Source organism: Canis lupus, chromosome 28 (genome assembly GCF_011100685.1).
Source record: "Canis lupus familiaris isolate Mischka breed German Shepherd chromosome 28, alternate assembly UU_Cfam_GSD_1.0, whole genome shotgun sequence".
Taxonomy (NCBI): Eukaryota; Metazoa; Chordata; class Mammalia; order Carnivora; family Canidae; genus Canis; species Canis lupus.
Window position 1 is genome coordinate 4,737,001 of NC_049249.1, and position 27,717 is coordinate 4,764,717.

At 35.4% G+C, this 27,717-nt stretch overlaps 1 protein-coding gene across 5 annotated transcripts in view; it reads left to right on the forward strand.

Annotated features, from left to right (window-relative positions):
• Positions 1–2,787: 2,787 nt before the first annotated feature.
• KIF20B (kinesin family member 20B) overlaps positions 2,788–27,717 on the forward strand; it is an 80,645-nt gene continuing 55,715 nt past the window's right edge. For 4 of the 5 annotated variants that reach the window (XM_038578168.1, XM_038578170.1, XM_038578171.1 and 1 more), the window contains exons 1-16: positions 2,788–2,957; positions 5,291–5,359; positions 5,585–5,732; positions 12,293–12,379; positions 12,500–12,616; positions 13,496–13,634; positions 14,627–14,811; positions 16,577–16,613; positions 17,317–17,544; positions 18,462–18,573; positions 19,691–19,762; positions 20,065–20,211; positions 20,885–21,047; positions 21,918–22,202; positions 25,833–25,972; positions 26,723–26,861. In XM_038578168.1, the coding sequence (XP_038434096.1) occupies positions 5,352–5,359; positions 5,585–5,732; positions 12,293–12,379; positions 12,500–12,616; positions 13,496–13,634; positions 14,627–14,811; positions 16,577–16,613; positions 17,317–17,544; positions 18,462–18,573; positions 19,691–19,762; positions 20,065–20,211; positions 20,885–21,047; positions 21,918–22,202; positions 25,833–25,972; positions 26,723–26,861 (2,007 nt within the window). In that variant the 5' untranslated portion in view covers positions 2,788–2,957; positions 5,291–5,351. The remainder of the gene's footprint in view (positions 2,958–5,290; positions 5,360–5,584; positions 5,733–12,292; positions 12,380–12,499; positions 12,617–13,495; positions 13,635–14,626; positions 14,812–16,576; positions 16,614–17,316; positions 17,545–18,461; positions 18,574–19,690; positions 19,763–20,064; positions 20,212–20,884; positions 21,048–21,917; positions 22,203–25,832; positions 25,973–26,722; positions 26,862–27,717) is intronic. The other variant, XM_038578169.1, reaches the window with a different exon arrangement.

Genomic DNA, 27,717 nt, shown 5'->3' on the forward strand with positions numbered 1-27,717 from the left:
ACCAGTTCAAATCCAACACTATGGGATTCTTCCTCAGCTTCTATCAGTCCATATTTGTTATCTTCCTTCTCCCACAGTGAGAACCTAGGTTCCAAGCAACATGAATATACTTACTAGTTTGCTTCTTCATATAATGCATGCATGGTAGTTTCAAAATTACTACATCAATACCCCTTTCAACATCAAATCCACTAAGTGAAGTTATTAATTTCTTTGTACTTTTTTTTTTTTTTTTTTTTGCTCTTAAGCTGTATCTCACAACTCCTAACTCCGGTTCAGTGGGTATTGTGCTCAATTAATTGACTGAACATTTTTTTCTCTGTCTGGTTATACTGGCAATTTGATACTCAAGTATGTTCATTTCTCTCTTTGTATTAAATTTTAGGACTTTCTTTTATTTCCATGGCTTTAGATTTAATGTTTTGAAAAGGCAAAATTATATTTAAAAAAAAGATTGCTTTAGATTTAATGTTTTGAAAAGGCAAAATTATATTTAAAAAAAAGATTACTCAGAGAAGCCGCTCTGTGATTACTAGTCCTTGCAAACCGTCCCACCTCCATAGGTAACCATTTTCAGCTAATTTTTCTTTCTTTCCTTCTTCTTCTTCTTTTTTTTTTTTTTTAAAGATTTTATTTACTTATTTGACAGAGAGCACAAGCAGAGGGAGAGGCAGTCAGAGGCAGAGGGAGAAGCAGGCTTCCTGCAGGGAACCCAACGTGGGACTTGATCCCAGGACCCTGGGATCACAACCTGAGCCAAAGGCAGATGCTCAACCACCAAGCCACCCAGGCATCCCAATTATGTGTATTTTTTAACTTGATTGTCTCTCATTAGAATGTAAACTCCTTGAGGGTTAGTGTCTATTTTGCTTGCTCTCCTTAACTGTTTGCCTAACTTACAGCCTAGTGTTTGGTACATAGCAGGTTTTCAAGAGCTGGAATCAATAACATCTAGTAAAAGCAATAAAGGTAGGGGCCCTTGGGTAGCTCAGTCGTTAAACATCTGCTTTGGGCTCAGGTCCTGACATCAGGTCCTATTATTGAGCCCTGCCTTTGAACTCCCTGCTCAGTGTGAGGCCTGCTTCTCCCTCTCTCTGCCCCTCCCCACAGTTTGTGCACGTGGGTGCTCTCTCTCCCAAATAAGTAAATAAATACAATCTTAAAAAAAAAAAAAAAAAAAAAGTAGGGCAGCCTGGGTGGCTCAGCAATTTAGCACTGCCTTCAGCCCAGGGTGTGATCCTGGGGACCTGAGATCGAGTCCCACATTGGGCTCCCTGCATGGAGCCTGCTCTGTCTCTGCCTCTCTGTCTGTCTGTCTGTGTCTCTCATGAATAAATAAATAAAATCTTAAAAAAAAAAGTAATAACGATATCATGAGGTAGGACAAGAAACACCGATTTAGGGGTAGACTTGCCTGAAAGAACAATGGAGACTTTGACACAGAGCCCGCTAATGACTTGAGTTCCAGCCCGGACAGGAAAATATAGTTTTTATTTTATTTTTCCTCCTTTCTTCCCTTTTACATTTACTTTCTCTGTTCATTTTAACTGCTGGCCCTGCATCCTCTCCTTTGCTCCAAACGGGTTCACTTCAAATGATTATTTTTGTGGGGGAAAGAAGGTGAACTGAATGAGGCGATAGTGGGAAGTTGGCTAGGGGAGGGGGAAATTGAGGGCGATATATAAAATGATAAGCTCATTAGAGTAGGTATTTTAAAACTGCTCCTAACCAGGTAAAATAGTAAAAAATAAAACCACATGTAAGAGGCTGAGTCTCTGAAATCATTTTGCTGACTTCAAATCCAAGCTCCTCCATTAACAGCCATATGCTTTTTAATGAATTACTTAACCACATGAACTCCGTTTCCTTGGAATCTATAAAATGCAGATAAAGTACCTATCTCAAAGGGCTGTTCTCAGAATTAGTAAAATGATCCATTTTATATGCTTAATACCATGACTGGCACAAGGTAAACGTTCAATTAACCTTAGCAGTTATTTTTCTTTAAAATCAAGCACAGATGGCCTAAATAATAAATGCTTGTCATGGACATGACAGCACCACCCTCGAAAGAAGAAGTTCACTTTAAAAGAAGCAGAGAAGCTGTACTGGCCTTAGATTCTGGGCAAAGACCCTGCATATGCATGGAATTTAGCACTGCGCCTGGCATCGGTAGAGGCTTTATATTTTCAGAATGGCAAAAAAGAAAAGGAAAAAAGGAAAAAGAAAGTGCCTGTAAAAGTCTATTCCGGAAGAAACTCCTGTCGTCTGTCCACGAGGGCCGCTGAGGATGACAGGCGGGGTCAGGCAGGGAGGGAAGTGGCCTCCGGCTGCGGGCAGCGCTAGTTCCAAGCGGCCCTCGGGACGCGAAGCCTGCTGCTGCCCGCAGGGCCCGGGCCGGGCCGAGGCTGGCTCCCATTCCTCCGCCGGTCCCTGGGGAAGTCACGGGGCTAAGTGCAGCGGCAGCGGCCGCGGCCTCACTTCCAGGCTTTTGCTACGTCTCGTCTCCGGGATGGTGCTGAGATGGGCGTCCGTGCCGACGGAGGGGCAGCCGCCGCGGCCGCCAGGCAGCGCCCCGCTCCGCACCGCACACCTGACTGCGGGAAGCTCGGCCTCTCCCCACCCGGCCGCCCACCAGCCCCTCGGCCCAGCCGTGGCCGGCGTTCGGAGACCCGCCCCAGATTTGAAAGCTTCTTCCGGGAGCGGGCGGGAAGCCCACTGCGCGAGCTTCTGCGCTCCGGGGCGCCGTTCCGGAAGTCCCGCCCACTCCCAGCGTTCCGTGCGGCGGCTTCGCCGCCATTGTTTGAATTTGAAAAGGAAAACATCGCGGCGCTGCGCGCAGGTCAGGCCGGCCGGGCAACTTTGCAGGTGAAGGGGTCCGCCCAGTTGAGGGTGCGAGGAAGGAGGTGGGTGACTGTGCACATACGCTGCCTGAGGCTGGGAGACGGCACTGACATGTGAGTACCTTCCCGTGGGGATCGCGGTGCCCCTGAGATTCCTCTCAGGACCTGGGTTGTAGAGCTATGGGCGCTTCTGGGGCACCGTGGGCCCCGCCTGCGCAGCGTAGGGTTGAGCCATACTGCTTGGGTTGGGGCTTAAATCTTGTCTCCACCGCATGTTACGTGAATGAGACAAAGCAACATATTTAATCTCTCTGGGTCATCTGTTAAAGGGGTAGTAAAGGCTCTTCTAAAGATAAAATAATACGTAAAGTTGCAGAAACCGTGCCAGTATGTAGTAGACACCAAGTGTTTGCAGTCGTTAATGTTTCATTATTGCTTTGCTGCTGTTATTGAGGCCTAGACCTCCCTTAACAAGCTTATTTAATTCTGAATCCCCGAGGTGGGTAGTTTGCTTGGCAGGTGATAAGACCTCATTTTGCGCGGAGCGCTGTGGTGGCGGTCTGTGCGTTTATTTCCAGGCTGTTGCCGCTGCCTGGGGCTTGCCCTTAGGTTTTGCAGTACCAAGTGGACGGGTGTGTACGAGGCGAATTTAATGACTGCTCGCATCCCCATGTTTAGAATGTTGCCCCCAACTCGTTCCACTTCCTGAAGCTTCGGTGATTCTCGCCCGACAAACTAATATTCTTGCTGAGGGATTAGTTGGCACAAGTTCATGCCTTAAGCAATTCTTGCTTAAAGCTTCAGGTTTGTCTTTGTTTTTAAAACGAGGTAGCATGTTTACTCGGAAGCAGAGGTAACAGTATATATCTTTTATTATAAGTCCAAGACCCAAGTTGTAAAATCATATAAAGGACACATCAGTTAGGTGATAGGCTTCTTTTGAGACCAAAAATTAATTGAAAGAAAAGAGGGGAATCTATCTTCTGATTTCCTGGGCATTTCCATAAAATCTGAGTTAATGTAATGTCAAGCCAGTGCTTAAATGTTTTTACAAACTCTTTTGGGGGCAAACTTTCCCCCATGTTCTAGATGAGTGGTTACTTTTACTCTAACAGATACCCTTTTCTTAATTTTCACCTATACATGACATGTTTGAAATATTCTGTCAAGCAGCATTGACATAATTATCCCATTTTTATTATGTCATTGATTAATACAGTAAATACAAAAGCAACCAAGACACTTAACTTTGTAAGTGTATAGTTGGTTGATACCTGCAGTTTGCTGGACTTTGTTGAAGGTAAATAATTTCCTTTGTCTTTTTGAGATTTAGGAAAAACAGAAAAACAAAAACAACCTTGTTGTATTGAGTTTGTGGGCTTTAGGGCTGATCACAGAGAAGAGATATGACCACAGTGTGGCCCTATCACACAAGGAGCTTTATTGGAGTAGCACTTTGATAGGATTGCATGCAGGGGAAATCCCCCACAGCATGGGACCTTCCAGAAGCTAGAGTGAGGGCCCACCATCTAGAAGGGGAAAAAGGCAAGGGAACTAGGGAGTTGGGAGAGGAGGGGGGAGGAAGAATTAAATTTACGGGTTATGGTCTTAAGTGATTTTGCACAGCTGCACAACGGGGGATCCTGGGGTCAGAAAACTGACATCAGTGGCTTGGTCTTTATAGTCCTGAGTTTGTGATCAGTACAAGTTGTGTGCAGTTTCATGGGATGTGCAAACTTAGGCTCTAATGACTTAAAAAACCAAAAGGTTATTTGGGCTATAGTGAAAGCAAAATGATGTGTAAAAATTTGAGTCTGGCACCTAATAGGCTTTTGAATGAATGTTTCCGGTCTTCTGTGAAGAAGTAAACGACATAGGGAGGGCCAATATACAGGAGCCATCTTTGGCTTTTTTATATAACACGTATGGATGCTCATTACTACCTTTCTGAGCCAGGAACTGTAGTTTGGGAGTCACCATTTTGGATATTTCATAATATTGTCAGAGAACAGCAGGGAGCTCTCTTTCTCCCTGGCATAGACACTTAGTGGATTGTCAATAAGTATCAGAATGTTAAATTTTTTTTAGTTAATGTTACCTTAAGTATACCTTTATTAGTAACTTGATTTTTAATTTAGTTGTAACATTTTGATGCAGTATTCCATATTCACCTTAATTTTTAAGACTTACAGTGTGTCTGGTACTGTTTTGAATGTGTTTACATACACTGTTTCGCTTGCATTATTTGGAAGAATTCAGTTGAAAAAGTTCAATTGTCGAGATAAAGGAGTTTAATTTCTAAACGCTAAAACATTACAAAATTTGGAAGTAACATTCTCCGAAGACATTGAATAACCAGAATAACACAAGATTATAATTTACTCTCATTTGATTTTTGAGAGTATTTCAGGCAGAGATTGAATGATTTATACTGTCTTCATTAATAGACTGCCTTTACTTACGAAATCTCTTTGGATGGATCTACCTGTTTGGATCATGTGAATAGCCATGAGAAGGTGTGTCCAATATTTTTTGTTTCAGAATCTAAATAATTTGATCATTAGTCTTTTCCATGGGTCAGCATCTTTTCCATGCTTCATAGATGAAGCAATGTAATGTTTTCCTTCTCTGGAAATCTGGCTATATGGGGATAAGTAGTGATCTGGACTCAGATTTCTTAGACAATGGGTGGCTTATATGCTAATTTATTAAAGTTATCTAAAATTCTGTCATTCTTGCAGAATGGAATCTAATTTAAATCAAGATGGAGTGCTTAGACCATCTTATGTGTTTAGTGCTGACCCAATTGCAAGACCTTCGGAAATAAATTTTGATGGCATTAAGCTTAATCTCTCTCGTGAATTTTCCTTAGTTGCTTCAAGCACTGAGGTAAGTACTAGAAAAATATTATGTTGATTATCATGATTTAGTGAAAATGTGTGTGGCCCACACACACTTGCAGACATGTATGATCAGAGCTTTCCAGACTTTGTGGGTTTGAGGCAACCTTCTATGTCAGTAATTTTTTTCATGGCACCCTAAATAGGTAACAGTTCTTCCAAGGAGTAGATCCAAACAACTTAATATGTAACTATTTATACCTTAACCAAGAGCCATTTGACAACAATTAATGTAAATGTAAAAAAATTATTCTTTAATTACTACAGTTATTTACTGTAATGATAATACCTTTAGGATACTTCATAGCCTTTCAAGCTTTGGAATCAGATTAGATATTGCCAACCTTGTAACTATTCCTCTTTGTTTTGGGATAGTACTTGTGTGTGTGTGTGTGGTTTTTTTTTTTTTTTTTTTATCACAGCACTGAAAAAACTTCACCACGATAAGACAATAAAAGAAGTAGTGTGGTCTAATGTTGAACTTTGAGCTAATAGTTCATGGTGTTCAGCATATGTTAAATACTGCTGTGATTTCCTCAGAAATGTAAAATATTCCACTATGCCCCTAGGAATTGCAGGCCTCAGTTAAAATAACTGAATTGTGTTTAAAAAGTAAAAGTCCTTCCTTCTACACCCTACCTACTTCTACTGTTTGTTGTGTGTCTTTCTAGACTTTATTTATTTATTTATTTAGATTTTATTTATTCATGAGAGATACAGAGAGAGAGGCAGAGACATAGGCAGAGGGAGAAGCAGGTTTCATGCAGGAAACCTGATGTGGGACTCGATCTCGGGACTCTGGGATCACAACCTGAGCCAAAGGCAAATGCTCAACCGCTGAGCCACCCAAGTGTCCCTTATTTATTAATTTTTTATTTAAGAGATGGAGAGAGAGTGAGAGAGAGAGAGAGCGCGCGTGCTTGAGCAGGGGGAGGGGCAGAGGAAGAAGAAGAAGGAACTATAAGCAGACTCCCAAGCTGGACCTGGAGCCTGAGATCATGATCTGGGCGGAAATCAAGAATCAGCCACTTAATTGACTGAGCCACCCAGGTGCTTCTAGGCTCTATTTCTTATATATTTATTTTTCAATCCATTTATATTCTATTTGTTACATTTTTGTGTTAATTTTGATGCCTTAGAGAGATGGACTAACCCATTTTATAAAGAATAATGGAAGGGGAAAGAGAACATAAATAAAAAGAATAATTAATATCATATGTGAGGTTTTTTTTTTTTTTTTTTTTAACGTGAGCTCATTTAATCATAAATCAAGAAAGAGGGTTGCCTGGGTGTCTCAGTCAGTTGAGCATCCAACTCTTGATTTCAGCTCAGGTCATGATCTCAGGGTCATAGGATCAAGCCCTACATGGAGGCTCTGCACTCAGTGGGAGTCTGCTTGGGATTCTCTCTCTCCTCCTCTTTATGCATGCCCCCTCAAATAAATAAATAAATCTTTTTTTTTTTTTTTTAAGATTTTATTTATTCATGAGAGACACACAGAGAGAGAGGCAGAGACACAGGCAGAGGGATAAGCAGGCTCTATGCAGGGAACCTGACGTGGGACTTGATCCCAGGTCTCCAGGATCATGCCCTGGACTGAAGGTGGCGCTAAACCGCTGAGCCACCCAGGCTGCCCAAATAAATAAATCTTAAAAAAAAAAAAAAAAAAAAATCAAGAAAGAAAGTAAAGAAGGGAGCAAAGGAGAAGTACCTCTTGGTATATACATGGAACCATGCATTATGTAGTCTTTTATGTCTGCCTTCTTTCACTTAACACGAGGATCCATAAGCAGTGGCCTGATTTTGTATTGCTTACAAGCTAGGGAATGCCTTTGATGTTGAATCTAAAAAGTCATTGTCAAACTCAAGGTCATTTGGATTTTCTAGGATTTTAGTAGTTTGTGTTTTAGATTTAGAGTTGTATCCATTTTAAGTTAATTTTTGCAAGGTGTCAAAGATTAATTTTTCTAGGTTGATTATTTTACATGTGGATATTCAGTTGTTGTAGCACCATTTGTTGAAAAGACTTGTTTTTGCTCCATTGTATTGGCTTTGCTTTTTTTTTTTTTTTTTTTTTTTTTTTTAAGATTTTATTTATTTATTCATGAGAGACAGAGAGAAAGAGAGGCAGAGACATCGGCAGAGGGAGAAGCAGGGAGCCCCACATGGGACTCGATCCCGGAACTCCAGGATCATGCCCTAAGGCGAAGGCAGGCGCTAAACCCCTGAGCCACCCAGGGATCCCCCTACTTTGCTTCTTTGTTAAAGATGAGTAGACTGTATTTATGTGCATCTATTTCTGGGCTCTATATTCTGTTTCATTGTTTCTGTTCTTTTGCAAATTCCATGCTCTCTTAATTACTGTAGCTTTATAGTATGTCTTGAAGTTGGATAGCGTCAGTCCTCCAGCTTTGTTTTTCTCCTTCAATTTTATATTGGCTTTTCTGGGCAGTCTTTATTCTTAGTAGTTCTAGTAGATGTGTTGCCATCATGTTGGTATTTGCATTTACTTATTAATTAAAGATGTTAAATATGTTTTCATGTAATTATTTGTCACTAGTGTATTTTTGGTTAAGTGTCAATTTAAATCTTTGACTATTTAAAAAAATTTGGTTGTTTTTATATTATTATTTAAGTGTTCTTTATATTTTCAGCTGCATCTGTTTATCAGATACGTACTTTGTAAATATTTTTTCCTAGTCTGTGGCATGCCTGTTATCCCATAATAGTGTTTTTTGAAGAACAAAAGTTTTAACTTTATCATTTCTTTCTATTATGGATTGTCCTTTTGGTTTCATATTTAAGAAATCTTTGCCTAACTCAAGGTCACAAAGATTTTCTTCTGTGTGTTCTTTTAGAAGTTTTACGGATTTATTTTATATTTAGGATATGATCCATTTTGAATTAATTTTTATATACAATGTGAGGTGTGTATCCAAATTCTTATTTTTTTACGTATTAAGTATCCAGTTCTAGCATGATTTGTAGAAAAAGCTGTGCTTTCTGTACTGCATTTCCTTTCTATATTTATCATAAATCAGATGTCCTATGTGGGAGTTTATTTCTGAGTATTCTGTCTCATTGATTTGTCTGTCTTTCTGCCAGTACCCCACCATTTTGATCACTGTAGTGTTGAAATCAGGTGTGTTATGTTAGCCCACCAAATTTCTTTTTCATAGCTGTTTTGACTATTCTAGATACTTTGCATTCCTGTTGGATTTTTTTTTTTTTTTTTAAGTAGGCTCCATTCCAGGCAGGGCTTGAACTCAGGACCCTGAGATCAGGACCTGAGCTCAGATCAGGACCTGAGCTGAAATCAAGAGTTGGATGCTTAACCAAGTGAGCCACCCAGGTGCCCCGCTATGTGAATTTTAATTAAAAAATTTTTTTGAGGGCAGCCTGGGTGGCTCAGCGGTTTAGTGCCGCCGTCAGCCCCAGGGCGTGACCCTGGAGACCCAGGATTGAGTCCCACATTGGGCTCCGTGCATGGAGCCTCCTGTGCCTCTGCCTCTCTGTTTCTCTCTGTGTCTCTCATGAATAAGTAAATAAAAAAAAATCTTAAAAAAATTTTTTTTTGAAACTTTAAAATGCGTATACTTTATTTGTAGTGAGTAGGTTTGCAAGATATGCTGAAAAGAGTGTTATATTTGTTCAATTTTCCTGAAATTAAAACCCATTCCTTTTCTTCCCCTTTCATTGAAAATCTCTCAGCAGAATTATTTTGACAGTTTAGGAGCTGGTATGGACAGAAGAGGCCAATAAGAAATATACTTATGTGGTTACCAGGTTTCCATAAATGGGCTGGACATTCTGTCATTTTAGAAAAAAGAAAACAAGCTGGGCGTGAAAATGTAGCTTTTATCATTAAAGTTTTTTCTGTATGTATTGCGGTTGCTTGGACCTCAGTATCATTTCCATGTTTGTTTGTTTATTATTTATAATTTTGTTTCTGTTTTAAAGATTTTATTTAGATTTTTAAAAAATTTAAATTCAGTAAATTAACATATAGCATATTATTAGTTTCAGAGGTAGAGGTCATCAGTGAATGCAACGTGAATTTTTATTTGTTTTATTTTTATTATTTTTTTTTAAAGATTTTATTTATTCATGAGAGACACAGGGAGAGAGTCAGAGACACAGAGGGAGAAGCAGGCTCCCTGCAGGGAGTCCGATGTGGGACTCGATCCCAGGGTCTCCAGGATCACGCCCTGGGCTGGAGACAGTGCCAAACCACTGAGCCACCCGGGCTGCCCACTATGTGAATTTTTTTTTTTTTTTTTTTTTCCACTATGTGAATTTTTAAATGAGATTGTCAGTTGCCACAACATATGCCTCTTGGGATTTTGATTGCAGTTGCATTGAATCCGTAGTTCAGTTTTGGAAGAATTGATAACAATATTGAGTTTACCAAACAGTGAACAAGGTGTATCTCAATTTCTTTTAGTCTCCTTTAATTTCTTTGAACACTGTTTTGCAGTTTCCAGAGCATGGGTCTTTCACATCTTTTGTCAGATTTATCCCTTAGGTATTTCATGATTTTTGATGCTATTCCAAATAGTATTGGTTTTTAAAATCTGTTTCTGACTTTCTTCCCAATATATAAAAGAATAATTGATTTTGCATTTTGATCATGTATTTTGTTATATTGCTAAACTCATTTAATAGTTCTAGTAACGTTTTTGTAGATTCTGGTTGATTTTTATATATAAATGTTAATGTCTGTGAATGAAGAGAATTTTTTTTTTCCCCAATCTGGATGCCCTTTCCTTTTCTCTTCTTTTCTTTTCTTTTCTTTTCTTTTCTCTTCTTTTCTTCTCTTTTCTCTTCTCTTCTCTTCTCTTCTCTTCTCTTCTCTTCTCTTCTCTTCTCTTCTCTTCTCTCTCTTCTCTTCCTCTCTCTCTGTCTCTCTCTCGTTTTTCCTGATTACATTTACTAGAACCTCTAGTACAGAGTTGAGTAAAAATGGTGAGAGCAGGGCACCTGGGTGTTTCAGTGGTTGAGCATCTGCCTTCGCCTCAGGTCCTGATCTCAGGTCCTGGGATAGAGTCTTTCATCGGGCTCCCCGCGGGGATCCTGCTTCTCTTCTGCCTCTGTCTCTGCCTCTCTGTGTCTCTCATGAATAAATAAATTAAAAAAAAAACAACGGTGAGAGCAGAAATCCTTGTCTTGTTACTTACCTTGCTATTCATCTTAGATTCAGTCTTTCATCATTAAGGATGATATTAGCTGTAGATTTTTATAAATGCCCTTTGTCTGAAAGAAATTCCTGTCTATTCTACTTTGCTGTGAATTATTATGAATGGATGTTGAATACTTACGTCAATTTCATGTAATCATTCAAATGCCCCACCCCCCACTTTTTTACATCTGGTAGGGATAAACATTTCTTTATTTTTTTAAAATACGGTTATTTACCCAAATTGATTTTTTAAAAGATTACTTATTTATTTATTTATGAGAGACAGAGAGAGAGAGTCAGAGACACAGGCAGAGGGAGAAGCAGGCTCCATGCAGGGAGTCCGATGTGGGACTTGATCCCAGGTCCCCAGGATCACGCCCTGGGCTGAAGGTGGTACTAAACTGCTGAGCCACCCAGGCTGCCCATAAATTGATTTTTGAATGCTAAACTGACCTTGCATTTCTGAGGTAAAACATTTTTGGTCAGGATATGTTATTCTATTTTATATATTGGTTAATACTTTTTAGGGAATTTTTGCACGTGTCTTAATTAGGGATATTATTCTGGAATTTTTTTCTGGGGATATCTTTGTCAGATGGTGGTGTGAAGTTTATTTCATACTCAAAATTAGTTGAAAAGTGTTCCCTTTATTTTCTTGAAGGCCTCTCTGTGATTTGTACGATTTATCCTAAAGTGTTTGAGAGAAGTTAGGCTAGTGAATTACCAAGGCTGGGAGGTTTTTTGGGAATTATTTTGTTTATTTGAATATAAGTTGAATTTCTTTAATAGATATTCAACTATGTTAAGATTTTCTAGTTTTTGTGTGTTTTTTTTAGCAAGTTGTATTTAGTAATTGTTTCCTTTTTACTTAGGACAAAAACCACATTTCTTTAGAATTACTTTTAAAAATGAGCTAAACTCATTTCTTCCCAAAGTCAGGAATAAAGAGAATGCTGTAGAGCAAAAAAAAAAAAAAAAAAAAAAAAAAAATTTTTTGGATAGAATTGAACATTTGGGATAATAGACTATTCTGGTTGCATGTTGTTTATTCTAGAATACTGTGTTTTAGTGACTTAGAGCCCTGTTATTTGTGTTTAGTGTAAAGGTTAGGATCTTATGGAAAAGAGATATATTGTAAACTTCAAGTATAAATATAAAAGGTAGAGGAAACTGAGTCTTTTGTGGTATATTTTTTAAAGCAGATTTACTTCTCTTTAGACGTAGAAAACGGTTACAAACAGAAGAATCACTGTTTGCTTAGAGGTTCTGTATAGTCTCAGCTTGTTATGTAATAGCCACTTTAAAGAAAGGTGATTTCTGAAAAGCCATATTTTGCATTTTAAAAATACAGTTATTTTGTTCTTTTTAAGGCAAATAGTTTGGAATCCAAAGATTATCTCCAGGTTTATCTTCGGATAAGACCATTTACACAGTCAGAAAAAGAACACGAGTCTGAGGTTTGTGTTGACTTTAACTGGATTTTACTTTAATTAAATGGACAAAATACCATTGTTTTTATATATTTATTGTGGGACTTTATTTATGTATGTATGCATGTACGTATGTATGTGTTCTAGGGCTGTGTGTATATGTTGGACTCACAGACTCTTTTGCTGAAAGATCCTCAGAGCATCCTTGGTCGGTTAAGTGAGAAAAGCTCTGGGCAGATGGCACAGAAATTTACTTTCTCCAAGGTAAGTACTTATGTGAAACTGAAGATTTTTCTTTTAAGTAGAAGAAATTTGGCTTAGGCTAAATAGCTACATAATTATATATAATGAACTATATATATATATCATGTGCTTGTGGGACTTAGGTGTTAGGCACTTGTATGGTATTTTTTTTCTTAAGAGTAGAACCCAAATTTCAGGTTTGTAAATATGTAATTGGAAGGGAATAAATTCCTGTATAGTGTTTTTTAAACCCTTTTTGTTTTAAGAGATGTACTTTTAAATTTTCAATGAAAACTTGATTTACTAGGTTGGATTTCTATCTTGAAAACTTTTTGACAGTAAACTATTATGTATATTTGTGAGAGTTGGGGCTATGGCACCTATCTTAAGTGTATCTTATAAAAGAAATCTTTTATTTTATTTTATTTTATTTTATTTTATTTTATTTTATTTTATTTTATTTTATTTTATTTTATTTTTTTTAAATTTTTATTTATTTATGATAGTCACAGAGAGAGAGAGAGGCACAGAGACACAGGCAGAGGGAGAAGCAGGCTCCATGCACCGGGAGCCCGACGTGGGATTCGATCCCGGGTCTCCAGGATCGCGCCCTGGGCCAAAGGCAGGCGCCAAACCGCTGCGCCACCCAGGGATCCCAAAAGAAATCTTTTAAATTTTTGAAACATGAGGGGTGCCTGGCTGGCTTAGTTGGGGGAACATACAACTCTTGATCTCAGGGTCATGAGTTTTAGCCCCATGTTGGTTGGCTGTAGAGATACTTAAATAAATAAATAAACCTAAAAAAATAAATTTTGTTAAAACATGAGTTATAGGGTAGAATTGATTGTAAACATTTACTTGAATTTTCTAAAAAGACTTGTTTTAAAAAATGCTTATTAGGTTTTTGGCCCAGAAACTACACAGAAGGAATTCTTCCAGGGTTGCATTATGCAGCCAGTGAAGGACCTCTTGAAAGGACAAAGTCGGCTGATTTTTACTTATGGGCTAACCAATTCAGGAAAAACGTATACGTTTCAAGGTAATATGTATTATTTTTGCCAGAAAAGAAAAAAGCACTAATGTTTACTCATTCTCATAATACTTCCATGTAATTATGTTTCCATTACCTCGTACATTTGCTCCATTTTTAATAGTAATAGCATATATATTTCCTTTAAATTTCTTTTTATTGGAGTTCAATTTGCCAACATATAGCATAACACCCAGTGCTCATCCTGTCAAGTGCCCCCCTCAGTGCCCGTCACCCAGTCACCCCAACCCCCCGCCCACCTCCTTTTCCACCACCCCTTGTTCGTTTCCCAGAGTTAGGTGTCTCTCATGTTCTGTCACCCTCTCTGATAGTAATAGCATATTGAATGTGTATTGCCAGTGGCTTTTTTTTTTCTTTTTAAATTTTTTAAGGTATTTATTTATCTATTTATTTATGATAGTCACAGAGAGAGAGAGAGGCAGAGACACAGGCAGAGGGAGAAGCAGGCCCCATGCACCAGGAGCCCGATGTGGGACTAGATCCCGGGTCTCCAGGATTGCGCCCTGGGCCAAAGGCAGGCGCCAAACTGCTGCGCCATCCAGGGATCCCTGCCAGTGGCTTTTGATTCAGGTTGATTTAATTCATTTGTGAAATTACTTTCCCAGTATGATAGAGAATTATTAGATGATAAAAGTTCAGGAAAAGGATTTATGTGATGCAGTGAATTAAGTATGGATACCCAGGGAATCATTTTGGCATTTTGTTTACTTTTATACGTTGTGATTATGGGTAATTGCAAATCTTATGGCGTGATCTCAATGTAAAATTTCAGGTTTGCATCAGTATAATAGTTGATAAAATACCCATTATACAATGAATAGCAAAGTGATGGAAAACTGAATAATCCTTCAGCTTCTCTTGCTTTTGTCTTAGTTGTCCATTCTTGCTTGTTGGTGGTATAAAAGGAGCATTGGTAATCCAGGAACATTTGCACTTTCCTACTACTCTAAGCGAGTATAAAACAAAAATTCTTTTCACAGGCACAGAAGAAAATATTGGTATTCTGCCGCGAACTTTGAATGTATTATTTGATAGTCTTCAGGAAAGACTATATACAAAGATGAACCTTAAACCACATAGATCTAGAGAATATTTACGGTTATCACCATACCAAGAGAAAGAAGAGGTTGCTAGCAAAAGTGCATTGCTTCGGCAAATTAAAGAGGTATGGAAGTAGTCTAGTATGTGAAAAATATATACATCATGATCTTTTATAAGCTCTTTACTTTGTTTCAGCCTATATTAGAATATTTCCTGGTGGTGTTGGTGATGGTTGGTTGTCTTTTTTTTTTTTTTTTTTTAAAGAAAAATATAAATTTGTTTGAAGACTTCTCTTTTTGCCTTATATCTTACAAATAGCAGAAATGTTTAAACAATACAAATGTAAATGGTTCTAAAATCTTTTTTGGTTGTTGTAGAAATAGTTCTGTAATGATTCAAAATTTTTTTAAAAAGTAAATTTTAAAAATTAAAACTAAAATTTAAAATTATAGAAGTAAAAGTAATTTGTACACACAAAATCTAATAAACAAGGGATATGAGAAGTAAAAAGTGAAACTTTCTTATAACATTTATCTGTTAGGTTATGTATTGGTCTCTTTTCTCTAGTAGTTTTTCACAAAATGCTTTTTGTAAAGGTATATTTGTCTATTCTTCCTGTTTCTTTTGGATTTTATGTTTTTTTTTTCAGACATTTATCCTCTTCAAGATTGTTAAAACTATTAACAATTTTTATAGATAGTTGCAAAATATTGGTGGGGTTTTTCTTTTTTTTTTTTTTCTTTTTTCTTTTTTTTATTTTTTATTTATTTTTTTTTATTTATTTTTTTTTTGGTGGGGTTTTTCTTTTTTAAGATTTAGAAATCAGGGTTTCAAAGTAATAAAAGATTTTTTGCTCAGTGGAGTTCAAAGCCCAGAGTCCATGATTATGATTTCTGAATTAAAATAGTTTAAAAATTATAGAGATTAGTAGGTAATTACAGGATTTTTTTTTTTTAAAGATCTTATTTATTTATTCATGAGAGACAGAGAGACAGAGACATAGGCAGAAGGAAAAGCAGGGTCCCTGCAGGGAACCTGATGTGGGACTTGATCCCAGGACTCTGGGATCACGACCTGAGCCGAAGGCATACACTCAACCGCTGAGCCACCCAGGTGCCCCTCTTAGAGGAAATTGAAGTCATTAATAATGAAAAAAATTTGTCTTACAAGTTATCCAGTTAAAACATTGTATTACCTACGAAGCTATTAAAATATTTAAAAAATGAAATCATGCTTTCGTACATTGTAAAATGTGTTTTTAAAAGGAGTTTGGCAGTACTGTAGGACTTTAAAAACATTTTCCATGTTTTTTTATCCACTAATTCACACTTAGGGATACGTCCTAAGGAAATAATTAGAATGCAGAAGAAAAAAATTATAAATGAAGATTTTTATCTTAGTATTATTTTTACTGACAAAACTTTGTAAATAATCTAAATATTCTTGATAGAATAATTAAGTCATTTCACATCTATTCAGTTACATAGCCACCATTATTTGTTTACAAATAATTTTTAATTACAGCGAGTAAAAGTAAAAGCTTTCAATGTAATAAATGTGGGGAAAATGATAGGAAGGAACATATTGAAATATTACTAATAATTGTGAGTGACAGGGATGTGATGATATTCTTTTTATTTTTTATTTTTTTATTTTTATTTATTTATTTTTTTTGAGATGATATTCTTTTTAATACTTTTCTGTAGTTTCCCAGATTTCTTATTATGAGACTGTGTTATTTAACTAGGGGAAAGGATTAATAAGTCTTTGAATTGAGTAGATGAAAGGTTGTGGTTTGGTTAGTGACTTTCTCGGATAGATATGATATACTGGCTATTTAATCTCAACTAAAAATGGTATTTAACTTAAAAAAATGTTGTTCCTTTTAGGTTGTGATGCAGAATGATAGTTATGAAAGTCTTTATGGTAAGGTTTCCTTTCTCCATTTACTTTTCAAATGTTGATTATATGAAATACACTTGTAGCTTTTAATTTTTGAATCACTCCTAATGATTTAATTTTTTTAATCACAGTAATTCTTAGAAAATGGTACATAACAATATGAAATAACACTGTAAAGTTTTATTTGGATTTAATATCACAGAGAATTCCTTTCACTTGTAACTTTCATTTAGAATTCAAGAGATAATATTTTTTCTTTGTCTTTTACATGTAACGTCAGTTTGGTTCATTGGCATTCTTTCTTTTTTTATTTTTTTAACTTTCTTTTTTTTTCTTTGTAAGATTTTATTTATTCATGAGAAACAGAGAGAGAGAGAAAGGCAGAGACACAGGCAGAGGGACAAGCAGGCTCCATGCAGGGAGCCCGATGTGGGTCTCTGGATCATGCCCTGGGCTGAAGGTGGTGCCAAACCGCTGAGCCACCTGGGCTGCCCCATTGGCATTCTTTCAAAAAAGAAAAGAAAGATAAAAAGAAGCCAACCTTTGGTTAATACACATTTTTTTTTTTTTTTTTTTTAAACATCTGCTTTGGTCCAAAAAGTGTTTTACATTGCTGGTTAAAAAGATTAAGGATAATTAGTTTTTCGAGTCTAGGAGTCTTGATCTGTCTCATCTCATTTTTAGTCAATTTCTTAATTTTGTGATTATTCTTTTGTATTTTTTGTAGGAAGTTTAACAAACTCTTTGAATATCCCAGAGTCTGAAGAATCAATGAAAGACTGTGAACAAGCTAGCTTGAATATGAATAATAATATAAAATTTTCTGTGTGGGTTTCTTTCTTTGAGATTTACAATGAATGTGTTTATGACTTGTTTGTTCCCGTATTATCTAAGTTCCAAAAGAGAAAGATACTACGCCTTTCGCAAGATGTAAAGGGCTATTCTTTTATAAAAGGTATAGTAATGAGTGCTTTTTATCTTATTGTTCTGAAGTTTCTTTCTAATCTTTGTTACATCAAACTAGAGATCGAAAACTTTTATATTATTAACATCAACATTATAAAAAAAAGTTTGTGCTTTGGAAGTGTGTTTTGGTATGTTAATTAAACCTGAATGTATAGGGGTCAATGTAAATACTGCTTTGCTTGAATATCATTGATGGGATTCTGGGAAGAGCTGTGTGTGTTGGTGTTCACATTATTCTGTTACTTTATAGCTGCCGTGGATCTATGGAAATGTTTCTGTTCTTCCACAGTGGTGTTTTTTTCAACTTTTTAAAACCACTGCTCAAAGTAGGAAGTACATACATACATATTAACATCATGACCTGTACTCACATGTGTGTATATATATGTATACATATTTACAACTCAGAATAATTATGCTTACTCTTAGTACAAAGAATGCACTTTGATGTTTTTCTGTATTCTACTTCTCTTTTATAAAGTGCCGGGTATGACTTTAAATTTGGCTTCATGATTCACTTAGGAATTGTAGTCTGCAGTATCTCACATCTAGGTAATTTTGTAGGTGTAGTTCACAATATGCTTTGTCTTTTTTTTTTTTTTTTTCCCCTGGATGTTTAATTCTAAGTAATCTTTTTTATTTTTAATTTTCTCTTTAGCCTACTGTTGAAAAACATTTATCTGTGTTTTTATAACTTAAATATTGGAAAATAATTCGAATGTCCTTCTTTTTGTATATCATTTTTCTAGTGGAATGTGAAATAGCTGAATGGATTCCACCTAAGGGGTGTTATTAAAAGATTTCATTATGTCTTTGGGAAAAGAGGTTACAAATCTCCAAAAAGATTACATTGTACAACAATGCTGTTTTTCTAAAGTGATATGTGTCCTCTTTTATTTTTTAAAGATCTACAGTGGATTCAAGTGTCTGATTCCAAAGAAGCATATAGACTTTTAAAACTAGGAATAAAGCACCAGAGTGTTGCCTTCACAAAGCTAAACAATGCTTCTAGTAGGAGGTAAAGAGGAAATCCTGCCATGTGAACTTGAAGTACCCAGGGTATTCTGTGCTATTGTAAATACAACTAATTTAAGATTAAATTAGTAGGTTCTCTGATATGTTAAATGAATTCATAGGCATAAAAAAAATACTCTTTTAACTGAAGAGCACTAAACACATAAGATTATTAGGACTATTTCTTGTTCTAACAAAATTTACTAATTTGCATGGAATCTCTTAGTTGTTTTATATGTGAATATCTAAGCTCAATATTGTAACAGTTGCCTGCAATATGCATCTCAAGGGGTTAAAGAATGATGTTTTTGAAGGAAGGGATTGAGGCATGAGAGACAAAAGGAAATAAGTTTAATCAGTGAGATGTTTATTACTATTATTTTTTAAAGATTTTATTTATTTATTCATGAGAGACACAGGCAGAGGGAGAAGCAGGCTCCATGCAGGGAGCCTGACGTGGGACTCGATCCCGGGTCTCCAGGATCATGCCCCAGGCTGAAGGTGGCACTAAACCGCTGAGCCACCTGGGCTGCCCAACAGCTGTGAGATGTTTAAAACAAGTGGTCTCTTAGGGGGGAAAGAGCCATCCCCAATGCTCAGAATGGCATGCAGATGGTATAGGATCCAGATAATCCTGTATTTGGGCCTAATGTATGCTTTGCTTTAGGTGTCTACTCGAAGAAAATTAGCTATACATATACACACACAGACACACACACACACACACGTATATATATATACACACACACATATATACACATGTATATACATATATATATATACACATACACCATTTTAACCAATAGTACGATTTTTTGCAAGTAAATAGAGATTTTATTATGTTATTTCACTAATTGAAGTTTGAATGTTAAGAGAAGAAGAGGGTTCAAGGAATTTGGGGCTAAATGAGAGATAGGTATTTGGTTTTAGGGAGTTAGTATGTAGGTGACAATGGAACATTGGATTGAAATATCTGTCAACTAGTTGGAAAATGCAATGCCGGAGGTATGGCTGGTATTAGGAAATAAATGTTGATTTTTTTTTTTTTTTTTTTTGCTTGCTTTGCCTATTTAGAATACAGAAATTAAAAGATACCATTTGATTTTTGTATTTTCTTTTAGTCACAGCATATTCACTATTAGAATATTACAGATTGAAGATTCTGAAATGCCTCGTGTAATGCGCGTCAGTGAGTAAGTTTAGCATTCTTTAAATTGTAATTATTTTGGGGGCGCTTGGGTGGCTCAGTTGGTTAAACGTCAGACTTTGGTTTCAGCTCAGGTCAAGATCTCAGGATTGTGAGATTGAGCCCTGTGCAGGGTTCTGTGCTGAGCATGGAGCCTGCTCACAGTTCTCTCTTTCCCTCTGCCCTCATCCCTACTCATGCGTTCTATCTCTCTTAAAAAATATATTGTAATTATTTTGAATTGTTCTGTTTTGAAGAACTTTTTATAGTTTTTGTGTGTTTTTTTTTTTTTTTTTTTTGTTAATTTAGATTGTGTTTATGTGATCTTGCTGGTTCAGAAAGAACCATGAAGACACAGAATGAAGGGGAAAGGCTAAGAGAGACTGGTAACATCAACACTTCTTTATTGACTCTGGGGAAGTGTATCAATGTTTTGAAAAACAGTGAAAAGTCAAAGTAAGTGTTACTTGAAGTGCTACTGGCATATTAATTATTAATAACATTTAAACTTTCAACTTTAGTTTTAGAAAATTCTTTTTTGTTTTTAACCTTTTACATAATGACAATATATGGATTATAATAGAAATACTTAGAGTTCTTGGATTAAAAAAATTGAAATAAAAAACAGTGTCAGTTGATGCTAGTGACTCATCAAGTAAACATAATATTTTCCATAGCAAATATATGTCAACAGACACTTTAGATAATAAGCTTCTCATGGTCATTAGCATCTATGACCACTTTATTCTTAACAAATCATTGTTTTCTTCTAGATGTGATAGATTTCTGCATTAATTAGTATTTTAGACTGAGCAAATTATAATTAGCCTTCATCATTTTTAGTAAAGGTATTTCATGGTGTATATTGTAAAATTGCTTTATACTAGAAAATGCAACCCAATTCAATGTGATTTTTTTTAACATTTTGTCTAGTGAGTTATTATTATTATTAGTATTGTTAGCAGTATTTAAAGAAAATAACAAACAGAAAATGACTTTCATAGGCAGAACTAATCAGTAACCTAGAAGTCCATGATAGCTAGATTAATTATTTCTTTGTAAAATTTATCAGCATTCTTACTTTATGAGATTTGTTTTAATTTAGAGTTTTTTGAAATCTTTTCCATAGGTTTCAACAGCATGTGCCATTTCGGGAAAGTAAACTGACCCACTATTTTCAAAGTTTTTTTAATGGTAAAGGGAAAATATGCATGATTGTCAACATCAGCCAATGTTATTTTGCCTATGATGAAACGCTCAATGTGTTAAAATTCTCAGCCATTGCACAAAAAGTAAATATATTCAAATTTCTGCATATTTTGTTAAGTCTCTTATTAGAATATGAACCATTTTTTTGTCAGCATAGCTAATATATTTTGCACTTACAACTGTAAACCTAGGAAATAATGGAAAATTAAAAATGTAAACATTTGACAAGAGGCGTCTGACAAGATTGAGTTTCCCTTGCTATTATTATTATTTTTAAAAAAGATTTATATATTTATTTGAGTGAGAGAGAGAGCAAGTATGGTGGAGAGGGGCAGAAGGAGAGGGAGAGAGAAACCCAAGCAGACTCCGAACTAAGTGTGGAGCCCAACGTGGGGTTCTATCCTACAACCCTGAGATCTGACCTGAGCCGAAACCAGGAGTCAGACGCCCAACCAACTGAGCCACCCAGATGCCCCCAATTTAGGAGCATTCTTATAAAGAATTGTCTGCTCTGCCATCAGTCTAGTTCACATAGTGGCTAATCAGGAAGCCCTTTTGCTTGAAGTCCTTATATGTTTGCTTGCATAGGTCTTTTTTATTTTTTATTTTATTTTATTTATTTATTTTTTTGATTTTTGGTATGTATGTATGTATGTATTTGTTTATTTATTTTTTATTGGAGTTCAATTTGCCAACATATAGCATAACACCCAGTGCTCATCCCATCAAGTGCCCCCCTCAGTGCCCATCACCCAGTCACCCCCTCCCCCCCACCCACCTCTCTTTCCACCATCCCTTGTTTGTTTCCCCTAGTTAGGAGTCTCTCATGTTCTGTCTCTGCATAGGTCTTTTTTAAACACTAGAGTTGTCATTTGACTTAAATGTGTGAAATTATTTTTTAGTTGACAATTTTTCCTTTTCTGTTTTAAAAGTCACATTGAATATTTTAACAGGTTTATGTTCCAGACACTTTAAATTCTTCTCAGGAAAAATCATTTGGACCTGCCAAGTCTTCTCAAGATGCATCGCTAGATATTAATAATTCAGTTAATAAAATGTTAAATGTAAAAAGATCCACAATTTTATGGGAAAGTGGTTTAGAAGACTTGGTGGAAGATGAAGATCTAACTGAGAATCCAGAAAACGGTGAAGAAAACCAAAACGGTGAACTTACTGATGAAGATCTAGATAAAACGTTAGAGGAAGATAAGGCTTTCATTAGCTACGAGGAGAAGAGAGTATGTATTAAGAACTCGTAATTCTAAGCTTGGCTTACTATTATTGTGAAGTTAGGGATAAGAATATTAAGGCTTCCTCTCTTCTAACTTTTTTCAACAATATACTAAATTTTTTATATATCTCAACTTTATTTTTTTTTTGAAAAAAAAATTTTTTTTTAAAGATTTTAGTTTTAAGCAAACTGTATATCCAGTGTGGGGCTTGACCTCGCAACTCTGAGCTCAAGAGTTGGACACTGCACCAACTGAGCCAGTTAGGCTCCCTTGTGCTTTGAAAAATTTTAAACCTAGAGAAAGATTAGTACAATGAAAACCCATTAGATTTGCTTGGATTTGCCAGGTAACATTTTACCATGTTTCATTCTCCATGTATAAGTGAATACACATTTTTTTTTTGCCTCTATCATTTGAAAACAAGGTGTAGACATAATGATACCTTACAATTAATTTTTTTTTTACCTTACAACTAATTACTTCAGCATGTATTTCTTAATAATGTAGACATATTCCTTATAATCACAAGACCATTTTCACACCTAAGCAATTTAACACTGATACAATAATATAATTAGTTATGCTGACCATATTGAGATTTTTTCATTGGTCCCAGTATGTATGTCCTTTATAGCCACTTTGATTTTGATCTACAACCAAAGTTAACACATTGCTTTTGAATGTCAGGTTTCTTGTGTTTCTTTAGTTATTTATAATCTTGTAAAGATTTTTGAGAAATTGAGGTTGATTGTCTTGTAGCGTACCCCCACTCTGGATTTCTCTGATTTTTCTTCGTGATTTAGGTTTTACACTATTATGTAGGTCAAGTTGTGAATTTCCCATTGCATCCTATCAGGAGACACATGATGTCTGATTTCTCCATTCTTGGTTATGCTAAGTTTTGCTCATTTGGTTAAGGTATTGTGTTTCAGATCTCTTTTCATTGTAAAAGTATATTACCTATGGGATGATACTTTGAGGTCATGTGAATACCTTGTTCCTTACTATCCTTTGACCAATATCCTTGTTCCTCAATATCCTTTATCGCATACCCCACCAAACCTACTTTGCAGTCTTTTTTTTTTTTTTTTTTAAAGATTTTATTTATTTATTCATGAGACACATAGAGAGGCAGAGGGAGAAGCGGGCTCCACACAGGGAGCCCGACTTGGGACTCGATCCCAGGTCTCCAGGATCACGCCCTGGGCCAAAGGCAGGCGCTAAACCGCTGAGTCACCCAGGGATCCCCCCCCCCACTTTGCAGTCTTAAGTACAAGCACCAATCAAAATGTCTACCCAGTACCAATCAGGAATTGGTTCGTCATCTTATATTTACAATAAATAAGATTAAACAATGGTATTTTTAGCCTGTGTCCAAATACAGTTCACACGTTTATTTACGTTGTATTAATCTTGAGATTTAGATCACGTTCACATTACCGGTTACCGGTATGTGAACTGGTTCCCCTTATTAACCGGTTCCCCTTATTACCTTGCCATAACTGTCTGTATATATGGAGTCTTATTGTCCTAGGATAACTGGTAACCTTGTGCTCATGGGTGTGCTTTAATGGTGTTGACAAATCTCATATCATAGTACACTTGGACTTTAGAAGTCCAAGTAGATGGAAGAGATATTGGGTTTAATATTCTCATTTTAATAATTTACTTCATTGTCCCTGAAAGTCATCATTGCACTTGTATTGTTTGGAAATGAGAATAAAAGCTTCAGATGTGAGTCCCAATTTATCTGGTCACAATGTAATGGTATATTGTTTACCATGGACCTCTGTAATGTAATACTTAACCTCAGTGAGAAAAGGAGCGATCAGTAGTCCTATTTTAGTTTGTATTAATCTTCTCAAAGCTAAAGTTTATGTAAAATGTTGATTAAGGTTGAAATGTTAGTAAAATTTCTGAATTTACCAGAGAAAAATAATGCTATAGTTCATAATTGAACTATATAAGTGCGTATCTTCCTATAACATTGATAAGGTACTTAAAAATTTCATCAAAGTATATTCTAATATTTAACTTTTATTCTAATATTTAACTTTTAAAAATGAACCTGAATACTGAGGAGGGCACTTGATGGGATGAACACTGGGTGTTTTACTATATGTTGGCAAATTGAATTTAAATTTTAAAAAATGTAAAAAAAAAAAAAAAAAGAACCTGATTAGACTACTTGCTTTATGTTATTAGCATTTTAGTTGGCATTAAAAATCATGAGATACATTGATATTAGCATATTAATACTTATGGTTCAATTAGGTAGAATTATCAGATTTTTTTTTAGCAAAAACTTTATTGTGTGCTAACAATGATAAAAAATGAATTGTTGAGAATTAATAAATGAATTTCCCAAGCTATTCCTACATTCATGCAGATTTCTCTAGGTCTCCTACATTTCTTCTTTTATCATTACAGTTTATTGGTTTAAACTGGGAAAATGTGGTTGTTTAGAATTATAAAAGATCATGGTGGAATCTGGAAAAAGAAAAAGAGGGAAACAAATCAAATATAAAGATCTCTTTACATATCACTCATGTTAATGGATTTTTTAGTATATATTATACTCTTTTGTATCCTCATTTTCATTTAAAAGTAAATTGTGCAAATTGTGAATTATTAATATGTCATCATTATTCATTACAGTAGGCTACTGTGTGATTGTACCATAATTGAACCAATCTTTTACGTTTGACTTTTGAATTAGGTTTCACTTTTCCTTAATTAAATATAAGTGCTACCATAAAACAATAGCACTGTGATAACTATTCTCATAGCCAAAACACTGGATACTGTTATATAAGTGTTTCCTCAGTATAAGTTCTTAAGAGAATTTCAAAGTTACGATATCTATAGAAAAAAATTTCAAATATAAAATTGAGACATGGAAAGATCTGCAGTTTGAGTTTATTGATTAATTTATTATTGAGAAACTTTAAGTAGAAACCTTAAGGAATATCAGTCTTTATCTTAAAATATAACCTATTTTATTACAGATCTATATTGGCTATGTCAGGTATTAATTGCTTTATTTATTCATTGTCTATATTATATGATTATATATGCTTTTTCCAAGGTCTTAGAGTTGTTGCTCATATTGGATAGGTAAAGCCACGTAAGATAAGTTTATGTAACATCTCTTTTTTCCATTTTGGAAAGTGTTTGGGGTTCTTAGTAACTATTATATCTAACACTTGGGCTTTAGATCTTGACTAATTTAAAATCTGACGTCCAGCACTTTCCACACACCTGGTCTTTACTTTCTCCACCTATGAAATATAGATGCAGCTGCCAAGCTGACGGAAGGTTGTGTGGATTGGAAGCATCAAATATGAACTCTCCAGAGTAGTTCCTGGTAGATAAAGATCTTCAAATTTTTTTCTTTCCTTCCTTTCTTAGTATAGTCATACAGTGAGACATTTGAGTTACTGTAAGTCTATTTTTAAAATATGGAGAGGTCCACCTGATTTTTCAGATTAATGAATTTCTGGAAATACATAATTTTCAGTGAGAATATTACTATTAGAAGGATGCATAATTATAGTCAACTATATTGTTATTTTGAATACTTGGACTGTACTTCTGTTGGGATATATTCTTAAAATTTTAATATTTATGTTTTAGAAACTGTTGGATTTAATAGAAGACTTGAAGAAAAAACTGATAAATGAAAGAAAAGAAAAGTTAACATTGGAATTTAAAATTCGTGATGAAGTTACACAGGAGTTTACTCAATATTTAGCTCAACGGGAAGCTGACTTTAAGTAAGTTACTTCTTTCGTGTCCTAGTAAGAATTGAGGATGTGATTTGTTCAGAATTTTTAAAAGTTATTTATACTTATATTAAGTGGCTTCTGAATTTGGACATTTTTTCTATGGGCTTAAAAGTACCTTGCTAATAATCCTCACAGTGATTCTGAGTTATATGTGAATGATTTAAAACCTCCTTTTAATTTATAAGTATTTGATCTTTATTTGTATTATTTTATTTATTTTTTTCATCATTACAAGTGTATTCTTTAATCCCCATCACCTATCTGACCCATCCCCCTCATACATCCCACTGGTAACCATCAGTTTATTCTCTGGTTTCTTGGTTTGTCTCTTTTTTTCCCCCTTTGCTCATTTGTTTTGCTTCTTAAATTCCACATATCAGTGAGATCATATGGTATATATCTTTGACTTATTTTGCTTAGCATTATAATCTCTAGCTCCATCTATGTTGTAAATGGCAAGATTTTATTCCTTTTTATGGCTGAGTAATACTCCATCACACCCACCCACCCACCCCACCCACCCCACACATCCCACACATCCCACATACCCCACATACCTACACACACACCATATCCTTATCCATTTATCTATCAATTGACACGAGCTACTTCCATAGTTTGCCAATTATAAATAATGCTGCAGTAAACATAGGGGTGCATATATCCTTAATCTTAGAAATTAAAAAAAAACACACAAAGTAGTGCTTTTTCTTAATGTGATTAATTTGTGTTATGAAGGGAAACTCTTCTTCAGGAACGAGAGATACTTGAGGAAAATGCTGAATGTCGTTTGGCTATCTTCAAGGATTTGGTTGGTAAATGTGACACTCAAGAAGAACCAGTGAATGAAGATTGTGCCGTGAAAGTTGAAACCAAAGTATGTTTACTGAAATGTTAAGTCCAGTGAGGTTTTTGGTGGGACCATGTAGTGTATTTCATCAGTAATGAAAAAACATTAATATACTTTAGAGTTAAAAAATTTACTATGTAGCTTCATTATAATTAAGCATGCTTTGTTAAGGAATGTAAGCACAATTTGTTTATAACTATTAGAATAGAAAAAAGTTATGTGTCTGTTATGCTTATATCTCATTTTGGTGTTGCTTTTGAGTCATTGTATTGATTATAGGTAAGTAGATTCCTTTTAGTCTGAATATGAGATATCTGTCTTAGATTTGTGTTAATCTTAAATAGTTTTAAAAGGGCCTAAGAGTCCTTTATGCTGGTCTGATTAGAGCAAAAACATTATATGTAAAAGGATTTCTCTTATTGGCTGACTTACCTTTCCCTGCTGTTGAAATATTCTTTTCTGCTGCTTCTATTTTAATTGATGTCTTTTGAGGGTTGTTCCTTTTTTTTTTTTTTTTTTTTATTACTCAGTTTAGGGGCCTGGGATGGTGATGTCCTGGCTCTTGCTGTCAGATTATCTCTACATGTCCCAGACATGATTTGGCTCTTGGTTTGAGTTGTGATATTGGAGGTTTGTTTCCTCAGCTGTCCCAACAGAGACTTAGGAGACATATAAGTGAAAGTATACCTGAACTGTTTGTCATAATTGTTCTATGATGACTTATCATAGCTTATGACATTTATTTTAATGAAGTTATGTTTTGTGTTCTGTAAAACAGAAAATGAGTACTGAAACACAGCTTTTTCATAATTAGAGATACTTTATTGGAAAACATTTTAAGTTGTGAATTTTTTGCTATGTATTCTTAAAACTGTCTAAATCA